This window comes from Pleurodeles waltl, chromosome 12 (assembly GCF_031143425.1).
Source record: "Pleurodeles waltl isolate 20211129_DDA chromosome 12, aPleWal1.hap1.20221129, whole genome shotgun sequence".
In the NCBI taxonomy this organism is placed as follows: Eukaryota; Metazoa; Chordata; class Amphibia; order Caudata; family Salamandridae; genus Pleurodeles; species Pleurodeles waltl.
In genome coordinates this window covers 649,860,040-649,877,031 of record NC_090451.1, presented here as the reverse complement: position 1 = coordinate 649,877,031, position 16,992 = coordinate 649,860,040, and the positions used below count along the sequence as shown (strand labels likewise).

The following is a 16,992-nucleotide window of genomic DNA, read 5'->3' as shown; positions in this document are numbered from 1 at the left end:
TGCACAAACAGGGGGACACAGTGGCATGTGGAAAGGCTGACTCAGGCCTGTGCCACATCGAGGCCCACGGTCTGTGCTGCCGCCTTCCCAGGCACTCAATAAGTGAGAAGGAGCGTTGTCTGAAGGAAGGTTGTTCCATGTCTTGGAAACTGCAGTTTTGCTGTTGCAGATGTGGGATATTCTGGTGTTGTGTAAGGCTTTGTATGTGTGATGGAGAAGTTTGAATTTGCTGCGTTTGTGAATGGGGAGCCAGTGAAGCTCCCTCCGGTGTGATGTGGGTGCAGGGTGGGAGGTAGAGTATGTCTTGCAGCTGCGTTCTAGATAATTATGTAGGAATTATTTGGAGAGTTCATCATAGTGTTGCCGTTGTCCAGCTTGCTAGTGATGAGTGCTTGTGTGACGGTCCGTCTGGTGTTCTGAGGCAATAATTTGAAGATCATTTGCAGCATACATAGGATGTGGAAGCCGGAGGTGCACACTGCATAGACTTGTCATGTTGAGCTTGTCATATAGGATAATCCCTAGATTTCTTGCTTGGTCTGTGGGTGTGGTGTTGGTTTTAGTCGGGTGGCCACCAGGTGAAATCCCATGGGGAGCTCCTGTTGCCAAAGTTCAGTACTTCTGTCTTGTCAAAGATGAGCTTCAGGTAGTTGGTTCACATCCAGCCTGCTACCATCATCATGCAGTTGGTTCTGGTGGTTTTTGTTTTGTACATCAGGGAAGAGGATGAGTTGGGAGATATCGGCGTAGGAGATGGCTGTGATGTCTTGTGATCAGATGATGTTGGCAAGAGATGTCATGTTGAAAAGAGTGGGGCTGAGGTACAATCCCTGTGGGAACCCGCATACCAGTTTCTTTTCTCTGATGTGGGAGTGGCAACCTGACTCTTTGGGTTTTGTCCTGTGTGGAAGGAACAGATTCATTTGAGAGCAGATTCTTGTATGCCAGTCTTATGGAGTCTTCTGATGAGGGTGTTCGATGTTCTGGTAAATCGTGTCGAAGGCCATGAAGAGTTCAAGTCGGATGAGGGCTTCGGTTTCTGTGTGGACAAGGTTAATGGCCTTATCAATCACTTTAGCTGGGTAGGAAGTTGCTCAGTTAATTCTGGTCAGCTATGAACTTCTTGAGGAGAGCATTGATTCCTGCAAGTTTCAATTCATTTTGGAAGGTGGTGTTCATGATGTGGGTTAGGGTGATGCTGATTGGTATCTTCATAGGTTGTAGATGTGGAGGGGGGGGCATCGGTCCATTGGTGCCTCTGAGTAGATAGTCCACATGATTGTGGCTGTGTCGTTGCTGGCGAGTATTGTTCATTCGGTCAGGTGGCCATTATGGTTTGGGGTGGGTAGTTTATCAATGAGTTCTCTGGGGTTGTGTTGGTGAACGAAGTTGCTCTATTTGTTTGAGAATTTTGCTGTGGAAGAAGTTTGATAGGTTGTCAGTTATTGGGAGGCAGCAATGTTGTTCACAGTGGCTGAGTGAAAGATGAAATGCTTGACAATCAAGAAGATCTGCTTGCAGCTGTTGGTGCTTCCTTTGAAGCCCACTAGTGCTTTTTTTTTTCTTGGTGTCTCTAATTCGCTGGTGGTAGCGTCTGAGTGCTACCTTGTAGGTAGTTCTGCCGGAGGCTGTCCATTTCCTTTCTAGCTGTTTACTATGTCATTTGGTATCTCTGCGGTCTTCCTTGTACCAGCTGGCCTGCTTGTTTGATCGACTATATTTGGATTTGATGGATGTGAGGGAGTCTGTGCAGTTCTTGATCCAGTTGTTTGTCCTTGTTGAGGTTGTGTGGGGGACTAGGCTGACCGGTGCTGAGCAGGTCTACTTCTGTGATTTTGCTCCAGCTGCGGCTTGGAGTGCTGAACACGGTAGGGGTGTTGATTAGGAAGTGGATGATGGAGTAATTGGTCCATGTGAGCTGTGTGGTGAAGGCGCATTTGATGCGGTCGCTTGTAGTAAAGATTGGGTCGTGTGTGTCCTGCACAGGGAGGGTGGAACCCACAGAGTTTCAATCCGTGGAATTGCAGAGAGCTGCATAAAAACTTCACGAGACTCTGGGAGTTCAATGAGCGGGCTCAAATCGGTACATTGTGCTGCTTTTTAGCACCAGGAGCTTGTTCTGTGCTGAGAAATCATCCAGAAATGTGCCGGGGGGGGGGGGCTGCTCAAGTTGATTTTGCTGCCGCTCAAGTTGATTTTGCTGCCGCTCAAGTTGATTCTCTACTTGAGTGGCAGCTTTCCCATTACAAGCAGTCACTACCTCCCTTGTTGGGAAAATCTTGCTGGGTGCACTCCTAGCGCCTGAAAATCATGCTAACTTTCCAGTTTACTATTGGCGAGCTGCGCTTGAGAACTCCCATGTGGTGTATGGCAGAATTTGGCAAGAACTCTGCGTTGCATGCATAACGTGGAGCAGTCAGAACTCCGCTTGTAGAGCAGAGTTTGTTGCCCACACCTAGTCTTGTGGTGTTTGCTGGTTCTATGATGAGCTAGGCGAATCTGATGTTGATCAAGCTTTTGAGGAGTGCAGTGGTGGATTCGGTCTTTCAAGCGAAAGTTGAGGCCACAGAGGAGAATGGTGCTCCGCTCACCATCGACTCCAGAGCCTACAAAGTCAGTAATTAGGTTCGTAAATGTGGCTCGTGGTCTGAGTAATTGGTAGGTGAGGGTTCTGTTCAAGCTGCAAATCTCTGAAAAATTCTCCTTGAAGTGTAGGTGTTCATGAATGGGGTAGCGTTCTCTGTGGATGTTGCGCATTCAACCGATTCCTTGCAGATGATAGCAAGTCCTCCGCCTGGCTTATGAAGGCGGTCATGTCGAATGATATTGTAGCTGGCTGGGATTGCTGTAGTGGGCTAGCCTAAAGTTTGATCACTGTCACTTTGTCCAGACATACTAGTTTGTGGGAAACCTGAGCGAACATTAAACACTGTTTTTATTAGTTAGACATATGCTGTTAATAATGCTGTGTTTTTGAGACCCCTCATCAATGCGTATGACTTGTTCCACTGTGGTGTGTGCAGGTCTGTGAAATCTGAGTTACTCTGAGGTTTCTGCTTGAGGACTGCAAGGTGATGTACATCTTAGTATCAAAAAAACACTTAACTCTGGCATAATCAGCTTCATTCTTTCTGGGTCATCTGCAGTATGCAGTTTCAACGCACCTGGGTGGATGTTGGTGTGTAGGTCCTGCACATGGGTGGATTCTGATGAGATCCAGCCACTGTCCGCCATTTCTGGATTTACTAAACATGTAGCATTTGCTTGCTGGGTCGTTGGTTGCTTCTGAGGTGCTGGTTTGTGCGCTATCTGTATTAGAATACCTACACTGGCTCAGTCCACATAAGTGTGTTCCTCTGAAGTGTTATGGTTATGTGGTCCTCTGGTCTCTTTCAAGTTCCTTATGCCTGTTGTGCAAGCATATATTTGTTCTTATTGCAGAGTGGTACATTTGAGTCCACAAATAATGCCTTGGGGTTTTGTGACAAAGGGTGACAGTTTCAGCTGCAATGACATTGGGGCCCCGGAGGGCATGTACATCCAATGCTCAGGTGTGGTAAAAGTAGTGGCCAGTGTCAAAGTGCTTGTTTGTTTTAGGGCAATTGTGTTTGTAGACCCAGTATGTGCACGTTAAAGATGAGTGTCATCAAACTTTTTATGCCATTCAGGATGCAGGTATGTTTCCTTGTGCATCTGTGGCCCTGTTCCTGGTGCCACTTCAGCCAGTACTGGTTTGGTGATGGAGAACAAAGGTTTTGTACTGTGCAGACCCAACAGTTGCCCTTAAAGGAAGCAGAGGTTTGAGCTGTTATCCTACTCCAGTTTGTTTTAGTGCATTAGATACCTGTAATATATTTCACAAATAAAGAAGCCACCTCAGAAGTGACTCCATTGTGATTAATTCCCATTGCAGAAAAGACTATTTTTTTTTTTTTTTACAATTATTTGTAATTGCCCTAGCTTAAATTAATGAGCAACAGGTGGTATACTGTTATAAAGCTAGTGAGGCCTCCCTTAACATCTCAATGCACTCATAGCAAGGGATTACGTAAAAATGTATTTATGAAGTAATTTTTAAAAGTATGTTGACAGGTGTGAAGGCATAAAATATTGGGGTGGTGCGTTAGAGAGGAGATGGACTGGTGATCCACAGTGTCTAAAGTTCTTCTACAGTGGCTAGTGTTCATCTAAAGGGAAATGTACGTTTTAAAGGGTTTTGCTGAAATGAAAGTAGGAGGATTTGGATATCAGATTCTGGCAGATTGCATTCCAGACTCGTCTTCCACTGCAGACCTTAGTTGAATAATGCAGTACTAATCTGCAGTGTTTGAGCAGTAATTGATGCAGAGAGAATGAAGGTTAAGTTACTGGCCTTTGAAAACACATTGGACAGAGATAAGATTTAAGGGAAAATACGGTCTCTAAAGATGAATGGCCATCAAATAGAAGTCTTCATTGCTTAATCAAAGTTGCATGCGCTAGTAAAGGTGCAGGGCAGTAGTTGTAATATTTGCTTTCAAAGCAAAACATCTTTAATAGTGAAAGCAGAATTCCTTTTGGTCAACATATTTAAACCTATGAGTGAATCATTTATTTCTCCATTTCAAACTCAGTTTGCTTAAGTTTTTCATAGCTTATCCTGCCTCCAATGATATAGGAAAACATCTAAATGCGTTTTTGTGTAAGAATAACGTTTTACTATTTCCTTTTAAAGTATGTGGTAAACTGCAAATGTGTTATTTAAGCTACATGTTCAAATCAACCTACCCTTCTACCTTAACACCAACATTGATTGTTGTAGTCGTACTGCAGAATAGTTTGGAAGTAGAATAAATATAAATAATGGTTTCTACTCCCAATAGTGCCACCCTCTACACCGGTAATGCAAGTGCCTACATCAGTTACTACTGGGAGTGAGGCTGTGCTAAGATGCATTGAGAATGATGGCTCCCCTCCTTCTACCTTCAAGTGGTTCAAGAATAAGACTCTGATGCCAGAAAACCCAAAGAGTCTCCCAATGTTCCAAAACTCATCTTACACACTGGATCCAAAATCTGGAGTGTTGGTGAGTCGGAAAGTGATAATTTTCTTTTTTTGGGGGGGGGGGGGGGGGGGGGGAAGCGGGTGCAGAAATCGTTGATTCCTCAACATTTAATTGTTTGAAGTTTTCATGCATTTTAGTATTTATTTCAAAAGGTTTTTTCCTCCTTCAACAGCACTTCTCAACTACGACAAAGGATGACATTGGGGATTATTACTGTGAAGCTTCCAACCCCCTTGGGTCCGCTTCTTCTAAACCTGTCCTCATGGAAATTCGTAAGTAGTCAACATTTGGCATTTTCGGTTGTTGAGGCTAGCTGAACTTAGCTCGATATATTGTTATGCAGTTTTGTATTCTGACAGTGTTTTACCACCCTAGGTACTGGTATTTTATTGCCATAAAAAGATCTGGAAACTTGAAGGTGTCCGTACTGTCAGACTACTTCATCACATGTTATTAATGAAACATTTATTTCTTTTAGATACAGTTCTGTAACTGTAAAACATGTGTTGAGTTTCAAAGTAGTTTGTAAATTAAAGCTGTGTTACAGGTCTTGTTGGGATGAGCTATTTTTTTAAAAATATTTTGTATTCTTTTGGTGGTTTGCATGATTACATTGCGCATTAAAGGCTATTACCATGGTTGCTAATGGTGCATGTTTTGCTTACCTTTTAAAAGCTTACTTTCTAATATGCACCAATTTGTTTCCTGCACAAATTATGTTGCCGGTTTTATCATTCAAGGGCATAGTGTATTAGCTAACCATCTAATAGCAGGTATCTGTTTGTTTGAGAAATATTCCCCCAGATTCCAATGGTGGTGCAATTTACAATCCTAGAAACCAGTTACAATCAAATCTATGTACATATACTTCATTAAAATCCCAATAACGAGCACTCGGATCTTGATGTCATTTCAACAATGTTTGCCACTGCTGTTTCTTGTTGGTTTGGTCCTAAGGACATATTGGGTGGCCTACTTGAGGATGAGTCAAAGTTTGATTCTTTTATGAGTAAGTAAAGATGCAACTTGCCACTTTAAATGTTGAACACTTGATTCATAACTACACTATCTTGTTTATTCTGAAATTGCTTTCATAAAGTAAAAAGATCACAGCTACAAATATCATTTACATAAAACTCACAAATAAAAATCAAAAAGAAAATGTGAGGCTAGTTAACGAAACGCGCCCTGGTTCATCATGAAAGGCCAGTGTGTATGTTCTGTAGGGCTGAGTCCATGCCACATCTTCAGGACATCCCCATAAAATAAATTTACATAAAACCTTTCTAAACAGAACTTAAGTTCAGATGTTAACCTCCAAATCCAGGCCCTTGAACATATGTTGGAAATACCTTCTTTTGGAGACTGTTTTTCTTTATTTTTTCCCCCCTGTCCACCCCAAGCGGGATTGCTTGTAGGATTCTTTAAAATCACCTTCCCCTCACCTGCCTGTCAGAATGAGAGACTCACTGATCTCAAATTTGCCGCCTAATAAAAAAGCTGTAGCATCACACCTTAAACATCTGTGAAACGGGGGGGTTCTACAACTCAACTGTTTATCCCAAAAAAGAGCCTTGTGGTTAATTGTGACTCTCCTGCTCCTTACCTGGGTCATGCTACCAAAAGAAAAGCTCAGTTGCAGAAATCACTGAAATCCTGCTTTAAGAATCCCATCATCTCCTCCCACCCAAGAAAATAAAATATCTGGAGCATTATAGATTCTATTTATTTATTTAATTTTTATAGATTACTATTCTACCTATAGTGGGATGTTCGAGATTCACATAAACGAGTTACAGTATAGTAAGAGCTGAAGATGCAGATACATTAAAGGCATGAAGTCTAATATAGTTTAGACAAAATTGAAGAAAGTCGGCTAGCTTGGAGACGTTTAGTTTGGCTAGATTTGAGCAATGACAAGGACCGAGCTGTGCAGATCTTACCAGATTTTAGGAGCAGTGCTGAAGAAACCTCACTTTGTGGTGGAAGGTTTTTAACCTAGGTAGGTTGACTCATAAAAAGGCTTTTCCTCTCTGGTTCCTGTTAACTCTGCATAGTCAGTTTGGTAGAGCTATATGGTGATTGAGTGTAGAGGATTATAGCAATGCAAGTAGTCTTGTATGCACTTGAAGGTTTGCTTGCTTAATGTTGACAAAATTGATGAGCTGTGTTGAATATATATTCTTCACATTGATGAAACCAGGGCACTGTGAGATATATATTTTAGTAATGTCACTGATTAAGGCTTTGCTTTATTCTGTTCTTGGTATAACAAAGATTTGAATTAAGGTCTGACCTGGGGTGGAAGTGCCCAACTATGTTTTGATGGTTCATAGATGATGGTTGGTGCACCTGCCTCTTGCATTTATGTGGTTCCAGGCACTGATTTAGGTATTACACCCTTGATTCGGCAGATGCCTGCATTAACTTTATACTGCCAGTCTGCTGGTAGTTGTCTATGGGCTTTGAGGAGAGAACAAATAATTCTTGTCTCTGGGAATGGACTTCATGTTTAATATTGCTCTTCATGTTTTAGTCCATTTTGAGGGAGCTCTAGATATGATACATAAACTGGAGGAAGGAGACACCATTCTTTTGCACTCATTCATATAAGGGTTTTTACCCTTAGATTGAACAGGATGTGGAACACCAAAGCTGTAAGTTTAGATTTCTGTATCCTCTCCTGTTGGAAACCGATAGATGGGATGAGAAAAGCTCAGCTTAATTCTGTCAAGTATTTCTTGATCAGTAGTATCAATGAATCGGTCAAGTAAAAATGGTAAAGGTGATTCTCCTTTGTCCATAGGTTGGATGGAGTAGTCTACAATCTTGATGAGTTTTCTTTCTGTGCTGTGGTTGAGTTCCGAGACCTGATTTGTATGTCCTCCAAAAATATTTTATTATTGTGCTCATTTATTGGAGTTGAAACGCACATTTCATAGTTTAGTCAGTGTGGGAGGCCAGCAAGTGGCATAGAATTCTCTTTAGCTGTAATCTGCGTCTGTCTTCTTTAGGAGACAATGTACATGACCGATGTTGAGGTGATTGGTTAGCATGCTTTTTGGAATGAAGCACTGATGCTGCTTAGCCTGAAGGATGAAATGGCATCCCTGAGTTTCCTTTCCTTGGAGGAGGGGATATGGGTGTCACCTTAATGTGATGGCCTGGCTTCCCTGATAACTTTCTTTGATATATTGAGTAGTAGTTGTTGTCGCAAGTGCTCCAAATGGGTTGAAGTTGCCTGGGATGAAGGCAGGTAGGAATTTTGTTGAGCTGGGGAAATTATTTCCTCATTATAATGAATGAGAAATAGCTCTCAAACATCCAGGCTCATTGACTTGATGTGCAAGAGTAGAAGATTGCTGCTTCAAGTTGTTGTCAACACAAGGATGATGGAGTGAGTGCTGAAACTTTTCAAACACTCGCCCCATTCATAGAGCTGAGTTAAATCCATTGTTCCTGTGCTCATCATGCAACCCCAATTTGGACCCAGCCATATGCAAATCAGTCTTGACCCTGCACCCCAATGGAACAGTCCAGCCCGAACTACCAGTCTGGGTCCTACATGAACCAGAAACCAGCATCCTAGGAACGGTTTCAGTCTTTGGTAAGGAAATCTGCTACTCTATAGCAGTAGCAAGGGGGGCCTACCATTTTATACAATACACACAGCCGTACGGAGGGTATTAGGTTTCAATCATGTCCATTTGTTCGTGGAGCCCAATATGAAAGGCTGAAGTAGTATATATGGAACATATTTTTACATTGTCAGGCATGATTAAATCGTGCATTTGCTTTGTACCTCAGCTTTATCATAGGATAAAAGGTTGTGTGGCCTCTGTAGCACCGGTTGTCCAACAGGCATCAATCAATACATCTTGTCATAATCACAAGGTGTTTAATGTTGGTAGTTTATGGGAGATGAGGCCTTGATTAGGGAGTAAATATTATCCTTTTAATCATATACAATTTTAAGATGCATGCAATGTTTTGAGGGAACGTTTTGTTTGTGCCTTGAGGTGAAGGTAGTTCGGTCTTTGACTGTATTATAATTCATAGACAAGCAATGCCACATTCATAAGGGATTTACAGTGACCGGGGTCTGCCCGGAGTTGAATGTACGTCACTTTCTAGATATAACACTACTAATTGCATTTGCTCTCCTCTCTGTTTCAGATGACACTAACGTGGGGGGCATCGTGGCTGCAGTGGTCATAGTCCTTCTGATTTTAGCACTAATTGGCGTGGGCCTGTGGTTTGCTTACAGTCGTGGATACATTGGCAGTAAGTGTTCTTTTGTATGTGTACTGCTCTAATTTACTGGTGCTTTCAGTCTTAACAGTTGCTGTAAATGCCCCAACTAATGTGTAAAGATATGGGCAATGTGTGCATTAAAGGGCCTTGTGCTTTTTCCTGCTAATCCAGAATACAAAGTCCTTAATATGTTGAAGCGTTTGTGAGGGTTTTGGCATTTAGATACACTAAACTGTGTTGCCACATAGTAATCGTAATCTTTTGTGTAGATGCCATTTCCAGTCCATTGTATTGAATTGTTGTACCTGGAACGAATGCCACAAGGCTAATAGTGGCGTCTTACTTTGTTGCATGCCCTTAATTGAATCTTGGCTGCCATTTTAATTTCACCTCTGGGAGCTGTCTTGCTCTGTAAATACCAGCCTTAACTAAATTATGACAATATTGTAGCCCTATTGCATGGGCCTTTTGTAATTTTTCCACCATTACCCTATTTAGTATTATCCACCTGGATTCAAGTTTTACCTCTTACTTAAAAAAAATTTAAAAAATCATTCTCTTTCCAACATGAGGAACTTTATATTACCGGCGTGTTCAACACTTGCATTTGAATATGTTCACTTTTACTGTTTAAAAGTTAAGACATGGAGTTGTTAGTAGTAAAAGAAAACTAATTCACATGGGAACATAAATCCTAGGCCACGTTGAGAGAGTGCGTGTAGAGTCCACTTCTTGTTGAAAGAGACATATTATGTGAAGCATAATACAGACCTGCAATAGGTATAGTTAGTCTAAATGTGAATAATACACAACATATTTGTGTGTTACATGCTAATGTCGAATGAATGACAAATTCTTGATATGAAAAAAATTCTCCATCACGTCATGCTCGGTTCTTCCAATTCACATGTTGAGTGGTCCTTAATGTGTTCTGCTACGAGGTACATTGGCAAAATCTTGCCCAAACTTTGCTCTTGACCATCTACACAATAGGGTTGACACCATTGCCTGTCCTATGTAATTATCTTATAGCACAATGTGCCCGTTCCTATCATTCAAACCTAGCTATGGCTGCATGAAATGGCTAATTGGGAAACGTTGTGTACTTCAGATTATTTTAACTTTATGTTCAGTGTTTTAACCATTTTTTTTCTTGTTTGTTTCTCTTTCAGAAAAATCAGGGTATGTATGAACACCGTCTTCTTCTGTTGAAGAGTCCTTCCTATGTTTTGGGGTACATGTGTCCATATTTTTACCAGCGGACAGGTAGCCAACATCAGTGTTCTTTGGAGGCTGCTGCCTTGCAAGCATCAGTATATACGCAAACTTTTCTTTGACATATTTAATTTATTGTCCAAGTGTTCTCCAATAAAGAAAGTGTTTCGCTACCAACCAGTGAAAGGTTGGAAAGGGTCTCTGCACCATTAATGGTGCACACATTTGGTACGCAGTCTGCTCATTGTACTAAATCAAGCACTATTTAAAATTAAGGACTTTTTGGGGCATTTACTTTTTCTCAATTCATCTAATTTATTTTAGATTTTGTTAATTAAAATATATGAAGTAATCGAAGCCTAGAACATTTGCATATTTACGTAATTGCTCACAATTTAAGTCCATTATGTCACCACCATAAGTATTGACAGATAATAAATCATCACTAATATGAAATCATTAACATTATGATAGAAAACAGATTTGAATAGCTGAAGCAACTTATGCTTTATTAGCAAACCACGTGTCCATTTTAAACTTCCCTTCGTGCCAATCTGCACTGCTGTTGGCCTAGCAGTCATGATTACCAGCAGGAAGTCACTCAAAAGGAGACATAATTTCATTTGCTTTTTCAAATGCAGTCCGGAAATGGATTTATGCTGTCTGTATCATCCCTGAAAAGAGGAAAAACAAGTCTTATTTATAATTCTTTAAACAAAAATACAAGCATTTGATTTCAAATCCTTTCTTTTTTCCTCTTTTAGTACTGGTAAAAAAGTTATCTACAGCACTCCTTCGGAGACCCGAAGTGATGTAAGTAAATTACTTATTTATAATCCAAAATTGTTATGTTGTGTAGTCATCAACACGTTCCATTCTTCAAGCGTTTACATTAATTGCACTCTTTTTTTTTTTTTTTTTTCTGTGTTTATGTTGGCTTAGTGTAAGAAAGAGGAATATATTTTCTGGATTTATTTAATTTAAAAAAAACTCAGATCACGAGTCTGTCCAATGGCCTTTAAACTTCAAATACCTATTATAAACTTTTCAAATTTGGTTACCCTCATGACTGCCCATTTCATGTGCCTTGGTATTTTCTTTAAATGATCATTAGAAATGTGGTAGGTTGGTTAAAATGTGTGATTCAGCCACTATTGGCTAGACAACCCTTATCTACCGATATGTAGGGATGGCCCAAAAGCATTGGCTTTTCTCAGAAACCCAGCTGTGATGCATAATTGGCTAGCATATGGTGTTACTTTATCCACGTTCCCTATCTGTCAGTGTTATTTAATAAAGATGAGAATGTTAACCTCAGTTCTCTTGAACCAGTGATGTTCAGGATATTGGTAAACATGACTTGGATGGAAAGAGAAGTCTGCCATTATCCTAGGCATATGACTAAATGCCTCAGTAGGCAACATATGTATTCTGTTTCTTTACAGATAACAGTAAAATATTGGAGTTCGCGTTATCAAATGCTTTCACTCCCCAGATACTCCTTTTATAGACTTCTGTTGCATTCATAGTGTCTGGGCTGCCACTCTGTCGATTTATTCGTTTTTTTTTTCTTTTTTAATATGTCCAGAAGGGACCTCATAAGGATCTCTTAAAATCTCAAGTAATGTGTACAAAAATATGGTTTGTGTTAAAGGGCATCGAATTCTAAAGGTGTATTTTTAGAACTGTTACCAGGGCACTGGAATTGTGATTGTGTGGCCACGGTGATTTTCACATAATTATAGATTTGTCACAATTGCCACATAATCCATCACATGCCACATAATCTGCAGATTTTAACAACAACAAAAAACGTTTATAGGTCAAACGGTTCAAAAGTTAGTAAAAAATGCAGTGACGTGTTGCCACGCAGTGAAAGAGTGAAAGGTTGTTTGCAAGGCTAGACTTTTCACCATTTTGTTGATTATTTCTATACTTGGCTATTAAAATAGTACTAATGAGGTGCAACCAATGCCGAGACAGTGTTTAAAAATGACATAATTATGTTAATACTATTACAAAATGTCACATTTTTTGTCTTCCCTTGCCGCATAATTTACTTTAACCTGCTGCTTAATTTGGCACTCCCCTTCGGCATAATTCCAGTGGCCCTGACTGTTACTTATTCTTGCATTGCCATACGTGGACGAAGTAAAACTGCTTTTTTAGTGTAGATGTATGGGGTATTGTGTATTGAAACACTGCATGTATAGTAACACCTCAGTCGGTGGCTTATGAATATTTTTAAGAGGTCCTTATATTTTGTCAGATGTCTCAGTACTCTGAATTATTTTAACTTTTGACTTGAATTGATAGGCATATATCATGTTACCAAGGCCTCTCTTTCATCTTGGAGTTCTGCAAAGGGGTTTCCCTTCTCTTTGCTCAGAAGGGTATGGTTGTGAATGCCTTTGTGCAATTAGGAATAGACACCGGAAATGCAGTGTGTAATTATGTCTTTCAAAAAACTGATATAGACAAAACACAGTGGTTTCAAATGCTGTGGCTAGAACTATGCTGAGACTTGAAGTTGAACCAGTTCTCAGTAGCCTTGCACTGGCTTGATTGGTTTCTGGTTCCTAGAGTATTTCTTTCAAGGTCTCATGTATGAAAATTACATTGTCTGCACCTAGATCAACTTTCATAACAAGTAAATTCATCCAATACACGATATATATATTATATATTTACTCAGCATTTTGTCCGCTCAATTGTCAAGCTAAAACAAAATGGGGTATAGAGCTTTTTGTGTGCAAGGTATGCTGGTGTGGAACTTTCTGCCACTCCATATTCACAGCAGACATTAACACCTTAATTGTTATAGGACAGTGGTTCCCAACCTGTGGTCCGGGGACCCCTGGAGGTCCGTGACTGCTTAGAAAATTAAATAATATTAACAGATAAGGTCCCCAACTTTCAGTAATGACTTGCTGAGGGGTCCCCGGATTCCAATGTGGATTCAGGGAGGGGTCCCTGGTTTCCAGTAATGATAAAGTGGGGGTCCACAGAAGTCAAAAGGTTGGGAACCACTGTTATAGCAGCATAAAAGCAGGGCTACACTCAGTAGCACCTCAGGTTCAGTATCCCGACAGTGCCAAGACACCACTCTAAGAAGAATGTTCCGCTTTATAAAAAGCCTTAAACATATGCTCCAGTAAACCTTAGCCTTATAGCTTTTACCATCAAAAACATATTAACTTCTACAGTGAATGTTCATAATTGGCAGTGTTGATTTAAGTGAGCTTACATAATATGGTTGTTAGTGGAGATTATCCATATGAATGTGCTCCTTTAGGAACCAACATGCTTCTCTGCGCTTATCTGCTTGTTACCCTAACACCTTATTAAGTCTTAATACTGCTGTTTGTCTAATACTGGGCACCCCCTGTTGGTATTGGGGCGGGATGACACACAATGTTGAGTTTTGCCTTACATGCTAAAAAGGCAAGTCCTTGTTATGGACGACCAAGCAAACACCAAACCAATTTCTGGAAATATTGTACTTTTGGGTTTAATACATGATTTGTCTCTCTTCCATGCAGCGGAATTTCCAACAGACATCCTCGTTTGTCGTGTGATCCCTTGCCGTGCAGTCGCCATCTTTAACCTCAGTTGGATCTCATGTATTCGTACAATTAAGATTCCTCAACATTGTCTTGTAAATTGAACTTGAATTATTTTATTTGCTTTTTGTCTTTTGGAGTGCCCCTTTTTTACACAAATGTTGGATTTATGAGATTGTTTTAGACTTTTCCTAGGCATTTCTGTAAGAATACTTGATAAGTTGCACTGAACTGGAAGGTTCGCGATTTTAACTTTGGCCACATTTTTATGTCCTTTTTTTTTTTTCCTGTTCCACTTTGCTCATATATTCCATTTACCCTTTGATCCTTCGTGTGGACTATGGCTCCGACAAACACAATTATTCATGAGTATCCTGAAAGAACCTGTGATCTGCGAATTGTTGATTTCTTCTCATTTGTTAAAAACAATGTTATTGAGTACAGATGCAGTAAATCTGTGACCTTCCATTCAGGCCAGCATTTCTTGAACATGTAATGGATAATTAACTTTGTACATAGGTTTTCTTAAGTTGTTTTTAATGTGTGAAAGGCATGTAATATTAATGAGCATGTGACGTTTTTGTTCACTGTTCTGTGGTTTGAGGGAGAAGGTTAAACCTTTATCCATGAGCATAAATCCTAGTAATAACATATCTGATTATGACTGTGGTGGACCAGGTCCTTGGCTTTTATTGTGTCTTTTCTCAATCAGTTTAAGCAGTGAGGACTGGGTGAAAGTTTTAGATTTTTACATGTTTAATCTTATGAATTTGATCATGTAGGAAGGCAGACGTTGGCAGAGAACGACCAGAGTACATGCATGTTTAAATTTTACAGCAGGCAAAGAAGTTAATCAATATAGTCTGCTTAGGAAAAGAGAGGAATTTGATGCTAGGCACAGAAAAAAGTGAGACTAAAATTTGCAAAGTGGCTGCGTTTTGGGACTGTCTGACCTGTGTTGAAATGCAATTAAAACAATAATTTAGAGGGTTTATGTGTGGCTAGGGGTCCTTAAACTATACACCTTGCCCCAACGTTTTTGTGACGTGGAGAATTACGATGCTTGTTCAGGAATGCTGTCATGCAGTGTCTTTTATTAAGCTGAGGAAAGGCACGTAAAATGCAGAGGCCAGGTTTTCAATCTCTTTTCTGGAGAAGACAATTTGAAGCAAAAACTTGCTCCCCCTTGAACTAGCTTGCAAGTGAAATGCGGTGGATTTAAATTGCGCCATGTAGCAATTTTTCACATTGACAGTCAGATTGTTATGGAAATTTAATCGGCAGCAGGATCTAGATAAAGCATTTGGTACAAAAATTGTTTCTTCATCTGGTGAGAAGAGAGAATTGAGGAATGTACGTAAACTCCAAATAACTCTGGTCGGAAAAAATGATTTGAAATTTGTATCAGACCGTGTGTGCCAGATCCCAATGGCACATCGAGTTCGCCTTAAGTGCCTTCTTTCTTATTGCAGTCAGTGATGATTTCTTTTTTTTTTTTTGAAAGCCTAAATTATTGGAGAGTATTGTGTAAAGGATATATTTTGGGAGATCATCACTGATTGCATCAGTGCTTCACAAGTACATGCAGGTTGCTTGAGTAACTTTTATATTTTGATGCTTGGAAAAAAAAAATACATGGGCTACGTACAGAACAAATATCTGCTGCTGTTGTTTTCATTGAAGGAAAAATTGAATTAGTTTTACAGTGGCCTTTTTTGCATCAGTTACATTTGCTTACCATCTGGCGACCACGCCTTTTCCTTTCAGTGGCATATTTGTGTATTTGTCTACCCTTTAACTGTGTCTTCAGATCACCAGTTGAATTGGGATTGTCCTTGAAGCTGCTTCTTGGCTCTCTGTTTCTCTGTCGGTGGACAGAGCTTGGTTGCTTCGGAGTAGAATTTTCTTGGTCCGTAGTCTTGGATGTACATACAGTCATAGTCCATTGTCGATATCCATTCATTAATGTAAAGCTACACTTGCAACACACTAGTTTAAATCATTTTAATGTGTACCGTTTTTATGTTTTCAGAAAATGAGAAACAAATAAAGCTTGTGCTGTCTAAATCTTTGTGTGTTTCGTTTTTTTCATCTTTCTTTTGTTGCATTTTTCTTTCCTGTAGCATAAAACTACATTGGAGGGGGTCTGAAAATTTATAGTGATGTACTACTGGTACGCCTCCTTATAATATCCAGAAAATATGGCACAGAAGACATAAAGACTTTCACAGCTGGGGTGTTTACTCATCTCTCTGCATGAGCTTTTTCAGAAAATTGGTGTCTGATGGATACTTCTACCCTCAAAAGACTCACCTAAGAATTTCCTGCCGGGCACCAGACTGTATCCAAAGACAGTACACCTGTGTGTTAAGTGGCATTGTTCAGCTCCTCTTTGGGTCTACACTGAACAAAATGACCGAGCAGAGCCACATATAAACCACTGCTGCATGCTGACTTCAGTTTCTTTCTTTCTGTGCCTTGCGATGTGGTTTAAGAGCTTAATTCTCAAAAGTGTTGGTTTTCCAATGACTTTCCAAACTGCAAACACCATTGGTAGCAAAATGTCCCAATCGAAAATGATAGACTTCTAGCTGTGCAGTGACCGCAGGACACAGATATTTTTCAAGGATCTACATGAGGGGTGTCTTTTGTGCCTAGGCTCAGGACATGACTTAGTCATTCCATCAGTGTGGACTCATGCTCCCGAAGGGGAAGTGAAGATGTATGTTGCTGAGCACAAGAAGTTCCAGGCTTCTCGTAATGTAATTCGAGATTTATAAAGTGCGTTCCTACTCAAAGAGCATCGAAGCGCTGGGAAGAAAGCACGTAGTAAAAGACAGAGGATAAGAAAAATAACAGAAATAATGAAGATAGAAAAACATCCAATAGAAGAAACTGAAACAATCTAAATCAAAG

General features: G+C 40.1%; 1 protein-coding gene across 1 annotated transcript in view; it reads left to right on the top strand.

Moving 5' to 3' along the window:
- Positions 1–16,143, top strand: part of F11R (F11 receptor) — a 74,157-nt gene extending 58,014 nt beyond the window's left edge. Inside the window, exons 5-10 of the mRNA XM_069216022.1 lie at positions 4,863–5,065; positions 5,217–5,316; positions 9,221–9,328; positions 10,471–10,480; positions 11,233–11,326; positions 14,056–16,143. Of these exons, the coding sequence (XP_069072123.1) occupies positions 4,863–5,065; positions 5,217–5,316; positions 9,221–9,328; positions 10,471–10,480; positions 11,233–11,326; positions 14,056–14,091 (551 nt within the window). The 3' untranslated portion in view covers positions 14,092–16,143. The remainder of the gene's footprint in view (positions 1–4,862; positions 5,066–5,216; positions 5,317–9,220; positions 9,329–10,470; positions 10,481–11,232; positions 11,327–14,055) is intronic.
- The last annotated feature ends 849 nt before the right edge of the window (positions 16,144–16,992 follow it).